At 44.4% G+C, this 14213-nt stretch overlaps 2 protein-coding genes across 2 annotated transcripts in view; one reads left to right on the top strand and one right to left on the bottom strand.

Moving 5' to 3' along the window:
• Positions 1-14213, top strand: part of RORA (RAR related orphan receptor A) — a 701886-nt gene that overhangs the window by 269482 nt on the left and 418191 nt on the right. The gene's annotated exons all lie outside the window — the stretch shown is intronic.
• Positions 4508-4849, bottom strand: LOC114493455 (40S ribosomal protein S27-like). Its single transcript, XM_028508337.2, has one exon. It carries the CDS (start codon positions 4817-4819, stop codon positions 4568-4570), a length of 252 nt encoding a protein of 83 aa, XP_028364138.1. The 5' UTR covers positions 4820-4849; the 3' UTR covers positions 4508-4567.

Genomic DNA, 14213 nt, shown 5'->3' with positions numbered 1-14213 from the left:
ATCGTGGTCAAGCCACTTAACTTTGCTAAGCCTCAGTTTTTCCATCTTTGAGTTAGGAACAAACAGTGCTTGTCATGGTGTAGTCATGAGGATTAAAGGAGTTTGCTGACGTAAAAATGACTGGCATAAATTAAATATTGTTTGGTTGTTGTTGTATTTACCACCAATAGAGGTGAGCGCTAGCTGGGAACTTCATCTATTTTTAGCCACTATTTGTTGAGTGACTGAGGAAATGAACCATGGAGAGTATTTTGCCTTCCAGAAGTGACTCCTATAACTCATTTGTAAATGTTGGCATTTTGGAGTGGAAAGAAAAAATGGATTTTGTTTCTTTTAAATGGATGGTGTTGTGCATTTGCATTGCAGGAAAAAACAGAAAAATTTTCCCGTTCAGTTTTATTTTTCTTCTTTAACACCTGTGACTTGTGTTTCTTGAGCCATATATGCCTGGAATAAAAAAATAGCATCTCCAAATAGTTTTGTTACCATTCACTCTGAAAAAATTGTAATCCCTTCCCTTCCCAAATATCTGTTAAGTGATCTGGAAGCCTTGGGGTGTATCTCAGGTGACCTGCTTGTCTTGGCTGCCTTCACACTCCTGGTGGCTCTCAGTGATGGCATCTTCTGAAGCTGCTGATGCTGAAAACAGCAGCTCGGACATGACATCCAAGGGAACTGTCACCACCAGAGATTCCCGTGGGTGACCCTGAGATGGTGGCACTGCTGCTTATTGATAGCAGTGATGCACTTCTGAGGCCCACAGATAGCTGCCACGAGGCACTGAGACCCTGTGCCCTGCCCGATCAAGGTGCCATCACCACTGCAGCTCCCACCACTGCCCTCGCTTAGGTACCGGCTCCCACTGCTGAGGCTGCAGGTGACAAAGCAGCCAAGATGCCCTTGTGCTCACAAGGTGCAACCCATGTTTTAGGGGAAATTGCTCCTTTTTGTTTCATTTTGTTTTGACTCACCCGTGCAATTGCAGCTGTTCTCTCACGAGGCACAGGGCAGTTGGGGTAAGGAACACTGCACTCCACTCAGAATCACCCGCCCTCCAGTCCTGGCTCATTCTCTTTGCTTCCAAAAGTTGCACTTTGAATGTGCATCTCCCAGTGGAATGCATTGTCTTCCCAGAGGCTCCTTGATCCTACCTGCCTGTAACCTACCCTGCGTGTCGCCTCTCCTCCAGACCCACCTGAATCCTAGGGTGAGCCCAGCCTGCACTCATGGTGTGGATCCTGCTACATTCCTGACTCTTCGGAGAGCCCAGCTGCTGGGAGAACTCATGACTGCCATGGCCTGGGTAAAAAGGGCAGGAAGCAGACCCAGTTTTTCTCATGGATTGAATATAGGGTTGATAGCCTGGTTTGCCTCTGGCTCTTTGGGCTGATTGGGTGACTTTTAATTCCTGGCTCCCCCACAAAGAGAGGTGACCTCATGATCTCAGGTCTTGCCACATGCGCTGTATGTAATAGACAAGTACATACACCAAGAGAGTTGCCTTCATTTGCCAAATACATGCCCCTTGCCTGAACGAATTATTTCCCCTTTTCCCAAATTTAGTATCGATTGCACTCATTTATACCTAGTAATACTTCTTGGTGGAACATCTTTTTGTGCATGTTGTGGGGGGGTGAGGTGGGTGGATTCAATGGAAGGAATTTGGAGAAAGTGTTTTTCTCCCCAAACAGTGAGAAACCTTTCTTCTAGTGAGCTCTGTTCCTGGCAGCTGTAGCCTGAAGAGTCTCATCCTTTCCCTCACCTTCTCATCTGCAGCAGCCATGAAATAACAACATTCCCCCTGACTGGAGCGCCGACAAGGCACCGTCTCCTGGGTGTGAGCCAGCCCCACATGCCGGCCAGTTGGCACCTCCCACCTGCATGCAGGAAGCCCATGCTCTGCTCAGTCCCCGGAGACATCAGCCCTGCAGTGCCCTGCTCCTTCCAATGGGCACCTTGGAATACACACGAGAGTGGGCAAATATAGGTTAATAATAATAATAATAATAATAAATAAACACTAATTAATAAACAATGATACAAGAATAAACTGTGTTTGCATACTCACAACTGCAAACCTACTTTTGCCCACCCCTGTATTGCCCTTAAAAAGAGCAATGGGAATCTCTATTCCCCTTCCCCATGACATACATGGTTCACATGATCACAAGTTTGGATTGCAGAGAGAGTGTTGGGAGAAAAATGATATATTATAGGTTGTCTCTCCACTGCAGCCCCACATTACTAGACTTCCTGGGTATATTCAGCTGTGACCTTCCTCCCCTCTGCTCTTAAGTCAACCAGGTCCTGGCTTTTCCAGTCTAAAACCAAGTGAGCTGTTTGCTTTTGCTGTTGTCTCATTTTTTTCATTTTGCTCATCTTGAGCATCTGTTATATCTCCAAGCTGTGGACCCTGTGGAAACTCTGATGTGTCTGCATACTCTGCCTGTTGCTAAGCCCAGATCACTGTCGGTGGGAGTTCAGACCATGCTGGGCATGCAGCACCCTTGGTCATGGGGTCTGGTGTGCAGTTTTAAGTGTTACTCTTTTTGCTAACACATCTCTAGCCTTCTTCAGGGACAATCACTAGAAGTAGTTTTCTGCCCTCTGAGAATACAGGAGGTGGCATGCAGGAATTCTGGGCCATGCATAGATTTGGGGTTTTCTACCTGCCACTGTGTCCATTAAAGAGGTTTGCGCCAGTTTCCTAGGGTTGCCCCCACTGAGGCTGGCTGGGTCTGGGGCAGGGGGCTGTATCTCTTGTTGTACATGAGAATCTTCTGGGGGCTTTTAAATAATACTAATCAGTATTCCTGGGAAATGGGGAACAGGAGTGGGGCAGGCTGGGACTCAGGAATTTTTAAAGCTCCCCTGCCACTTCTCATATTTAGCCCATGTTGTAATTCTTCACTTTGTAGAGTTTCTCTGACAGCTGGATGACCTTGTGTGAGCAAGTGTGTGTGTGTGTGTGTGTGTGTGTGTGTGTGTGTGTGGTTTTCCCTTCACAGTGAGGGTCAGCCAACTGACTGTGGCAATGGCCTGTTTTATGGTGTGTTTAGTGAGTAGGAGTGATGTACTTACCTTCACGTTACTGTCCCTCTTGCCCAGTCCCTGAGAGCATCGGCTGTGGTTAAAGATGTTATACTTGGAGAGTGGGACTGAGGCAGCCTCTCGCTGGGCTGAGACCCTCAGACTTACCCTCATTAGTCCAGTCCTCTGAAACAGTGGCTGAACCCTCACACTGAAAACATCATCACCTCAGAACCCTAATCAAGAAATAACATTTTATTTTAAGTATGACCTTGACTACAGCAAAGAACAAGGTCACCTCAGAAGAGTGACTATGAGAGCCAGAACAAGATGGAATAGAATCAGAAATGACATTCTTCAGCTAATTCAAAATGTGAAAGATTAAACTCTAAACCTGGCAGTCTACTCTTAAAATGTCCTACAGAACTTGGCAGTCTGGGTTTCCCTACTACATCATAGCAAAGTCACCTCTCTTTGTAAACCTCTAGTTGAATGGACCAGTCTCAAAATAGGAATCCGCTTTGCATAGATACTTGGGTTGGCTTGGACAATGAGGACAGTGAAGATGGGTACAGTTACCCTTCCTCCAGTTTTCTTGATTTGGGTGAAGTAATTACAAAGAGTGTTCATGCTTACAATAGAAAGTTGTTATTCAACCATTCTACAAAGGTAGAAAAGAGAATCTAATAAACTTGACCTTCAGTGAGCTGTTCTCTCAACTCTAACAGGGCTTTGTGGGCTTGACAGTATTATTAACCTTGTTTGTTCCATTATGTATAAGGGCAGCAAGGGCCAGTCTTGGAATTGTGAGTCTGTGTATTTTTCTCTCTGGTTATGCTGAATTGCCTATGACCTTCCCACCCTCATCCCAGTGTATGTCTCTATTATCACTTTTGCACATAAACCTAACTGTGAAAGACAGAGAGTGTTTTTGAAGGAGGGTAGGGAGAGCTGGGTTAAAGAGAAAACTAATGTGCTTGTTATGTATATGCAGATAACATGCATTCAGCCAGCCTTCTAACATCATCAGTAATATGAACATTCTTTTAAGCACTAATCTTACGAACTGATTACAGGTCACTGCTCACAATGAGTATGTGCCTGAGGCTATACTGCTAATGTGAAATAAAAGGTAAGACATGAGAAACCTAAACACACACCTTTTCATCCATGGGCAAAAAATTGCAGAACATCTTGCTTAACACACACAAAGAGCCCTGTGAATGGAAATATAAACAGAAGCCTGGTCCTTGAATTTGAAAATAAGCCATAGAGCAGAGAACATTGGTTTATGGATTTGGCTGGATGTGGGTGTATGTCCTAGCTCTGCTGCTTACAAGTTGGATGGCCTTGGACATGTGACATGAACTTATAATGACTGTTTCCGCATTCAGTCGTGAGGTTCAAAAGATCTATCATGTACACAGCACCTAATCATTATTAAGGGCTTTTTAAAAAAAGTTTATTTTTTTTTTCAGGATGTATCCAAAATGTGTTTATTGGGATGGTTCCCCACTCATCTTGATTCATGGTACTTTTAGTGCTGCCTCCTTCTGAAGGAGCATCCTTCTGTAAGCCTTGCTTTTCCTCCTGTAGGCTGACAGAGGACAGTGGAGCAGCCAACACACAAAACTACCGTTTGTGCATGGCTAAAGATGGTGGTGATTTTATAACAACCTGGGCATTTCACATCCATGAAGTAAGAATTGGGACTCTGCACCAGGCGCTTCTTCTTGTGTTTCCTCTTCTCTTCTGGAGGGGGATGAAGGAGATCTTTTGCAAGAGGCATATTGTCGTGGGGAGTTCGTCACCGCCGGAAAGGGCTATTAAAGGCTTTATAAATAATTGTTTTATGATTAGCTGTGGCTTTTGCTGGTATTTTAGTTTTTAGCCAAATCCATCAGGTGGAAAAAAAAATACTTTCAGAAAATTAACAGGAATCTTTCCAAGGTATTATAGATTAAGTTTTCATTCATTCTTTTAGGGTTTGCTTGAAGACTCCACAGGTTTTTGCATAGATTTGCCTTCTCACTAGACTGGTAGATGATGCAAAGATCAACAGTTAACTTTGCAAAAGCTCTGCTTTTGAAAACCATTTTCTTAATAATAACTGCGGTGCTGATCACCACTCAAGAAGCAGGTTCTTATGTCTTTTCTTTTCAAGAGAAAACTTTAAAGCCCTTCCTTACCTCCACAGTCTTTGATGAGATGAAAAAGATAGATCAGTGATGAGAGGCATCTTGGGTTACAGATGCTGATGTGATGACTGAAGGACTCACTACTGCGTACAAAAGTGAGATTTTAAAAATTCCTTGTCTTGAGATCTAAGTTTTCTTGGGCTACAAAGTAAGGATTCACCAAGGAACTAAAAATAAAGCAGGTAAGTCCCTGGAGATCTTCCAAGACCACCTCTGGGTGAGAACATAATAGAAACTGGCTACTGTGCCCAGGTCGGGAAGTGATCCATGGAAGGATCTCATGTTGAGGTCCACTGTTGCCTATGTCACTGGTAGTCTTCCTTCCAGGTGTCTTAGGGTCCTTCATCCCATTGTCTAAAATATTGACACTGAGACCAGCCATACTTGGCTGGGGTGGGGTAGAAGGAAGCCCAAGAGCTAAACGGAATCATAAGATGTCAAATCACTGAAGGACTTGAGAGGGCAAAGAATGGCACAGTTGTGCCATTGAAGAGCTCCAACAGACATCACATCCAACTTCTTCACTGTCACAGATAAGACACTGAGGTCCATGGAGGTGAAACTACTCACTTGAGATCATAGTGCTGGTGAATTATTCACTCTATCATTTCAGTATCTTGTAGACCCGGCTTCAGTTGTCCAGAAGGTGAACGGGGACTGACAGTACTTTTCCATCCCCGTGGTGGTATATGGAGCTTAGCACCACTCCATAGGGAGTATGAAGTGCTTGGCCTCTATAAGTTCGGGCTCATAGGGTTGGTTTGTTCACTTTTGCTCTGAGTGTAAGCCATGTTCCTGTACAGTACCCCTCCTGCCTTGTGAGAGGGGCTTCTGTCCCATAGGAGCAAGGTGGTGGTGACTTCCTTTAGTTAACAACTTTTGCTTTCTGTTCTTTTATTTTTAATTTTTTGTTATGCTTCCATTTCTCAAGGTTTTATCAACAATTTTAGGGGTACAAGTTGATAAACTTTGGTAATTGTATATGGTCACATAACCACCACAGAAATCAATATATAGAACAATCTCCTCACCTTAAAAACCTCCCTTGGGCTCACTGGCTTCTCCCCACCTCTGGCTTCTGGCAACCACATATCTGCTTTCTGTCACTACACTTTTGTTTTGTTTTTCTCCTAGAATTTTATATGAATGAGATAATCCAGTACATAGTTTTTTATGTTCAACTTCTTTCTCTTGCATAACATTTTTTGAGATTCATCCATGTTGTTGCATGTATTAATACTTCATTTCATTTAATTGCCGGAATAGCACATTGTAAACATGATACAGGAAATACAATTTGTTTATCCATTCCCCAGTTGATGGCCATTTGGGTTGCTTCCATTGGGGGCTACCTGGAATCATCTTAGCCAACAGTTTATCCTTGATTTTTTTTAGTCACCTAATATCTTGGCCCAGACTCTAACTTTTATGATCTTGGATTGTTTGTCATCACTATTACAGTGAAACATTTTCAAAAAATGCTGATGGAGTAGAGATGTTGGCCCCTGATCTTTCCATCTGCAACTTTGGAAGTGATCTTCTGCTCATCTGGAAGTAGCAATGTCAAGACCCAAAGCCGACATGATGGCCTATGTGGTGTGCTATAATGTCACTTACCGTCCCAACAAACCTTCGGGGGCATGATAGAGTGCAACAAAATGCAGTTTCCAGTATTTGCAGTAAACCAAGTTGAGTGGCTTTTTATCTTGCCTTGTAGAAAAGTGTACACACTTCATGTTTTTTGTTTGTTTGTTTGTTTTTGGTTTTGGTTTTTGCTCATTCTAAGTGCTCAGGGAGGGAGAAGAGGGAAGCTGGTAGGTGATACTATCCCACACTAGTGCAGCCAATTTTGAACAACCTGGGATGAGTTAGCACTTAGACGTAACAGGAGAGACTCTCCTGAAAAATGTGCTGTCCCCCTGTTATAATTCACCATAATGAGCAGGGAACAAAAGGTTGTGAAGGAGAGTGGTGACTGATGGCCGACACGGCCGCCCCGTGCTGCAGCTGGCGCGGCTCCCACTGGCGAAAGGCATAATATATTATTGCTCCAGGTCACATAGTGGTAAATGAACACTTACGGCCGCTATGGCAACTGGATTGATTGTCGCAGCTACCTCAGGACCAGTCTGGCCCAGCGTTACAAGTGAGCACGTGCGTCCCTGCCGTGTTTCAGTCAGAAGCGAGCCTCAAAGGCAATTTGTACAAACTGAAATCTCTGATGACTGCAAGTCCCTCCTCCCCTGCCCCGCACATCCAGTGGAGACTTTTGGTAAGGCTAGCCCAGATGTCTGGGCCTCTCAGACCAGCAAGGCAGGGCCACCATGTTAAAAGGCAGGGCCTGGTTCATTGAGAGAGCAGAACAACTATTTGTTGAATACAATGAAATGAATGAATCCCTGAATGGAATGCTAAGAGGTCCAGGACAGAGTGCTCAGGGCACAGTGGGAAGGGAGGGTAGGTGGCTGAGCAGGGAGAGTATCGGGAGCTGGAATGCCTAGGCAGGAAGTACCAGAGAGCGAGGAGAGGGAAGCACACTATTTCAAGTTAAAGTGGGTCAACTTGATCAAGCCACTGCTGGCCACTGGACTTGTACATATTCCTGGAAGCATGCTGCATGAATAAGCTTGGTTCGTTTTAGAAGCAGGTGCTGGGCCACTTCATTTTCTTTTAATCTATGGATATTGGTTGGAATTTACACATAAATCTTTATTTTTTCAATAGTCAAGGAAAAAGGAGCAACCTGTGTCCCCATAGGCAAATCTAGGCAGAGCTGCAATAATGCTCTAAATACACTCAATTATCATCTTTAGTTTGACCAATATTTTATTAAAAATGTCAGAACGAGTTTTTCCTCTTCTAGTTGGTGTAATTTGATCTCAATATGTATCATAATGGATAGCATTAGTGATGCCTTGACTTTCTTTTTGACTGGCAGAAGTTTTACTCTTTGGAATTTAAATGTCAAGGTATTTCAATTCTTTGCACATGACCTCTGAGCTAGAACATTCTTACAGGAACTGATGAGGCCACCACTTCCTCTGTGTTCGAACACAGCACATGGCTGTCCATTGTAGGAGCCTCCTGGCATGGCAGTGATAATCTTTATTAACTATGGGAAATGGGACGATATAGTGAAGATTGACCAGTAACTCAAATTTTTCATTATTGCCTTCTTAGGAGCCTTTTTTCCTAATAACCCTCCCTGTGAAATTTTAGTACCACAAATACACTATTGTTTTTCATATGCTGTATGTCTAACTGTGATTTATATATAAAAAGAGTGAGATTTTTTTTGCTCCCAAGAACCAATTTTCTTTCACTCTCTTAGGGCTGATGTTAACTAATGCACATGCTAGAAAAATCTGGGTTCAAAGCCTGCTTCTGCCAGTTCTCTCCTCTGAGCCTCCCCTTTCTCTTTCTCACCAGCAGTGAAGATACTAGCATCTGCTTAATGGGATTTCTGGCACATAAGCAACCCAGAAATGTTATGTATCATTGCTGCCTTTGTTATTTCTATTCCTAGATGTTCTCCCATGTGGCGTTTTCATTGATCCTAATTGTAAACCTCAGACATGTGTGGGTTTATATCACATTATTACAAATGTCATCTCCACTTTGCTGATGGTCAGAGTGGTTTGGTGATTTGCTCAGGGTTGTGCAAATAGGTTAGAGCTGAGACTTAAACCCAGATGTTGTAGTTCAAAACTCTGGTTGAGAAGTCTCTTGGGTGTACCTTTCTGCCTGTGGTGGCACCAGACTCTCTTGTGTAATGAACACCCAAGTTGGAGTTCAAGGAATTGGAGGAATCACCTATAAGACTGGACTTTAAGGACCAGTGATGCATTTTCTGCCATAATGTGCAGAAAAAAGAATTACCGAGTTTTTTCAACCAAATGGTCACACCCAGTTTCAGGAAATCCGTGATAAACTTTTCCCATGTTTCTTAGTATCTTTTGGGTTTAATGAGGCACAATTTCCTCAAGCTTGGAAGAACTTGGCTTTCCAGCTGGATGAGGGTGAGCCTTTTCTCACCAGGATGAAAACCTTATGAAGTAAACAATAATAACCACTCAGAAGGAAAATATTTTTGAGCAACTACCATGTTCAAGCTCAGCATTGACTATCTAGAAGCATTTATAGAGGGCTTGTGCTGGGCCTAGCATTTTTCTGAGTCCTTCTGCTAGAGGCTGTATGTTGGAGAGGGCCAGTTTGAGTTCTGGCCTGACTTCCTGGGATCTAATCCCAGCTTTGTCACTTGCCAGCTGTGTGCTTCAGTTTTTGTTGTTGTTGTTGTTCTCTAATTCAACTAAAAGCACTACATACAGCACCTGGCATATATGAGGTAAATGTTTGTAATTATCATTAGATAAAAATATGAGACATACAACCCTCCCTTCATAGAGCATAAGCTCTAATACTACTCCTATCTAGTAATCTGATATTCAGCACAGAGCTTTATATCTGTTGAAGTGGTTTTACTTGAGTGCATTCAGAAAGAGTTCTCGGCATCTGGAGATTTCTACCATCTTCCCTTGCCCCATCAAAACGCCTGCCTTACACATTTCATCAGTATAAACTGTCATTTTTATAACCAGCTGGGAGACATTTAATTTTCTGCACAAGAGAAAGAGGATGCATAAAGGACAAGGGTTTGTTTCTTGGCCATTGTCCCCGCATGGTCAAGGGCAGTGCCTATTGCTAAGGCACAGTGGTCTGTATTGATTACTCCACTCCGCTCTCAGGGATGAATAGAGCATCTGTGATCTGCATCTGACATACTAGATGGTAGCGACAGTGACAAGAGGATAGTGAGGCAGGCATTCTTCCTTCTGTAGCTGCAGAGTTTGAGGGCCTGACAGGCTTTCAAACTCTGTTTGTAAGGTGTAAGGACAACTCTGCTTTTCCATTTAGGCTGTTTGTGTGCTGCTAATTACACTAGATCTCTCTAGCCGAGCCACTCCACAGGTTGCCAAGCACCAGGCTAAGCTGAGAACTAGGTGAGATTAACCTGGATTGTTCCAGCTAAGAGAGGCCTGTTATGATCAGCTAGAAAGAAAACTGTAAGGGGTGAGGCAAGTGACATTGCTCCCAGAGATGGGTCTTCCCTGTACCCACAGTGGCTCCCCCATGGGCTGTAGATACCACAGGAAGATCAATAAGGCTTGATTCTGCCGTGGTAGTCTTTCTGCTAGAACTCTGCATGGTGACTCTGAGGACTTCCCCCACTCAAGTATTTCCCCATTGCTGTTATTACCATGGTGAGCCCTGGGGGTGGTTAATTGCAGGTCAGGCTATGTGGGGAACCCCTTGGAGGTGACCCAGAAACTTCTGCTGGTGATGGATCCAACATCAACTCAGAGAGATTTGAGTTCAGACTCACTCTGCAGTCACTGTCTTCCATCCACAACAAACAAAGATATTCTCTAGATAGAGCAAAGCTAAGTATCTTCTAAGAAGAGCACGAATCTTAGGAATGACCTGCCTGCCTCTGTCTCAAAGGGCCGCATTTTGCTGATCATTTGTGCAGCATCTTGGTGAAGTCCACTCCCCACCCCAAAGCAATGAAAGCTGAAGCTACCAGTTTGAGTCTGATGTTTTATTTATTTGTACTGGTAGCTTTATGTGTGGTGTGTTTTCTCTGTTTGGGCCTCAAGGCTGGTTAAGCAAAAGGCGGGAAACATAAATAAGTAATAGACGGAGAGGGCTGTCCATTTCCAGACTTTCAAAGATGACCTGGTTTTCTGCTCCAGTGTGAGCATTAGTGCTGCATTAGAGTAATATGCATCCGGAGATGTTTTGCCGGTGCATTTGGTGGTGATAATCAAGAGAGACATATTCATGTTCTATTTTTATGATAAAAAATTAAGAAACCTCAGGCCACACCAGGGGCACTTGTTGGCAGTGTGAATACCATGAGCCCAACGGTCCATTTTCCTCAGAGTGTATGGGATCACTGTGTTCCTTTCTGCTCTTCTCCAGTTTCTGGTTATTATTAAACAACCCTTTGTGAGGGATTAACTCTGGCTTTCCTCCCAGCGAGGAGATGTCTACACAGAGCCAGAATATCCAGCCAATTGCAGGCAAACGGGTTATTTGGTGCAGTGCAGGAACAAATAACTGGTGGACAAGCCAATTCTTCACTTTTTGATGGCTTCCCCTGGCATGAAAACAGGCTTCTGTAGTACATAGTGTAAATGCTTATGAGGTCCTTTATTCCATTCATTCAGAAAGTATTTCCTGAGGGCTCACTCTGGGAATCATCATTTACAAAGTGGGGATAATAATAACACCTCCTGCAGAGAATTATGTAGATTAAATGAGTTAATATGTGTAAAAGGTTTAGAGCAGCACCTGGCACACACTTAGGGCTTAGTCCATTTGAGCTTGGCTACCGATCTCCAGTTTTACTTTCTAGGCAAGGAGAAGGCAGTGGAGCCAATGGCCCAAGCAGATGGGTGCTTCTGAAGGTGGTTTCTCTGGCGGTGTAGGGGAAAGATCTTAAAAGGGCAGAGCCTGGAGGCAGGGAGATAGCCACACAGCCACATATCTCCAGTCCAACCTTTGATGGCTGTCATTTGCCTTTCTCAGGGTAGCCTAGAGCATTGGTTCTCAAAGTGGAGTCCCCAGACCACAGTATCAGCGCCATCTAGGAGCTTGTTAGAAATGTACAGTCATGGGTCCTGTCCCAGAGCTACTGAATCAGAGACTGAAGTATGGGCTCAGCAGTCTGGGTTTTAGCAAACCCTCCTGGTGACTCTTGATGCTTGCTGGTCTAGTCTCCTGAGGGGAAGTGAGAAGTGGGAAGGAGAGCTTTAGAAACTCTCTCTCCTTACCCCTTTGGATGCCACTGGGCCAGCATGGGGCAGGTACACAGCTTTGGGGAGGTTCTTCACACATGAGGCAAGCCAGGGGAATATCACCTTGGGTAGCTGGTCTCACAGAAGGAGAATCCTCATTAACTCAGATGAAGGCCACCTGTTGAGCACAGTGGGCAGCAAGGGGGAGGCACAGGGAAGGAGGGCACCAGATCTCAAGTCTCCTGGCTTGCTGCCAAGAGGGCACCATGGCCCACCCTTGTTGATGCATATGGTGTAAGTTGAAGTGGTGCTATGCTAAGTAGGTGTTTCTTTACCAGAACAACTGTTGGCTATAAGACTCTGGTGTGCCTCTCATCACGTTGAGAAATGAGGGAGGCCAGGCGCTCTGGTCCCTTTCAGAGCAGATGCTGCATCTGGTTCGTAGGAGTCTGTGCACACACCCAAAGATATTGCATGGCCAACAGAATGGATTGTACCAAGGCTTCTCTCCTTTCCCATATGAAAAGCTTGTAGCCAGGCTGGTTTTTATTACTGATGTGTAGCCACCTCTGGAATGAAATTGTGTAGCTGTAGATAATTTTAGAACACCCATTAGATTTTTTGGAATTCATTCATTTAGTTCATTAGTACAAACTTGTATAAACTGGTACAATGGGAAATAAAGCAAAAATAGTACATTCCCCTCACCTCCCACTGTTCGTTAAGGAGTATGCCATCCTCAAGGACATGTAAGTCATTCAAGCAAATGCTGGCAGTTCAGAACAGGGTGCTGTGTGTCCACAGGAAGATACCAGCAAAGTGTAGTGTGAGAGACCACAAGAACTTTGTAAGAGATGATCTGGAGAAGCTGAATAGAGGAGGTGGTAGCATTTGATCTGGGCCTTTAAGGGTAGGTGTAATTTCAGGAAGCAGAGAGAAGGCATCTCAAGTAAAGGGACCTGGACCTGGAAAAGCCTGGAAGGTGGGAAGTGCATATATTCTAGGTAAGAGTGAGTGGTTAAGTCTGCCCAGAACATACAAGTAGGGTAGTAGAGGAAGATGAGTCCTGAGAGATAGAATGGGGTTCGAATACCAGGCTAAGGAGTTTGGATGTGATGCCACAGGCAGGGAAGCCCATGGAGAATCTAGGGTAGGAGAGTGGTATGATGATCTCATGGCACTGGAGGATGAAAGGGCTAAAAATAGGATTGGAGTGCAGAGGACTCAAGGCCTCTGATAAAGACTTGCTTGGGGCCCTAGCCCTAGGAAGCAGCAGGATCAAAGCTAGAGCTCTTTCTGTGTCCACAACTTCAGCGCTGTGGGAGGCAACTTAGAAACTCCTGGTGAGAAGAAGGAGTGAGCTTTTAAATTTAAGGTCACCTGATGCAGATAGCCATCAAAACTCTCCAGAGTTTGGGAGGCAAAAGAGAGAGAGCCACTGAGTGATGTCAGCTGCTTTTCTGGTCCATACTCCTTGGTCTGTCAGAAAGAGCATTTCTCCCTTAAAGATAAACACCAGAGGTCCTCAGTATCCCAGGCCAGCCAAGCCCAGAGCATCTTAACAGTGCCACAGAGTATTGGCACGGGCTGGGCATTGGGTTGGGTTCTGACTCAGAGGAGATGGAACCACCTACTGAGTCATTTGTAGGAGCTGTGGTTTCCTGGGAGGCTTCCCAACCAGTTACCCACCCTGCTGATGGTTGGTAGTATGCAAGATCTGAAGGAAATCTCACACTGTGCCAGGGCTTCAGGCAAATGCACCATTGCACATCTCGAGCTGTTGCATGGAAATGATTTCCTGCTCTGCATAGAGAAACTTGGCACTTGACACTAACAGATAAACAGATGACACTTTTTTACTTACGGGCTAGTTGCCAGATCTTGAGGAGGCCTCAGTTTCCACAGCTATTAATGAACAGTTGGGATTGAATGAATTGATGATTCCTTTGGGAACGCCCAGGATGTACCAGAGCTCACAAGAACCTGCCTTCCCTGCAAACACTTGCCCCAGGATCCTGGTGGGAATAGAATTAAACCAAGTCTGCTCATGGTACTTCCATGTATTACATTTTTATCTGCTGCCGCTCAAGCAACTTTGCCTTCTTAGGTCTCTGCGATTTCCTCATAGTAATCTTTGAAATTTCAAACACCATGAAATCTTTCCACTCAGAGAGATACTGTAGCT

This window comes from Phyllostomus discolor, chromosome 1, assembly GCF_004126475.2.
Source record: "Phyllostomus discolor isolate MPI-MPIP mPhyDis1 chromosome 1, mPhyDis1.pri.v3, whole genome shotgun sequence".
Lineage (NCBI taxonomy): Eukaryota > Metazoa > Chordata > Mammalia > Chiroptera > Phyllostomidae > Phyllostomus > Phyllostomus discolor.
Note: the sequence above shows the minus strand (reverse complement) of the source record. Positions and strands in the feature narration are given on the sequence as shown.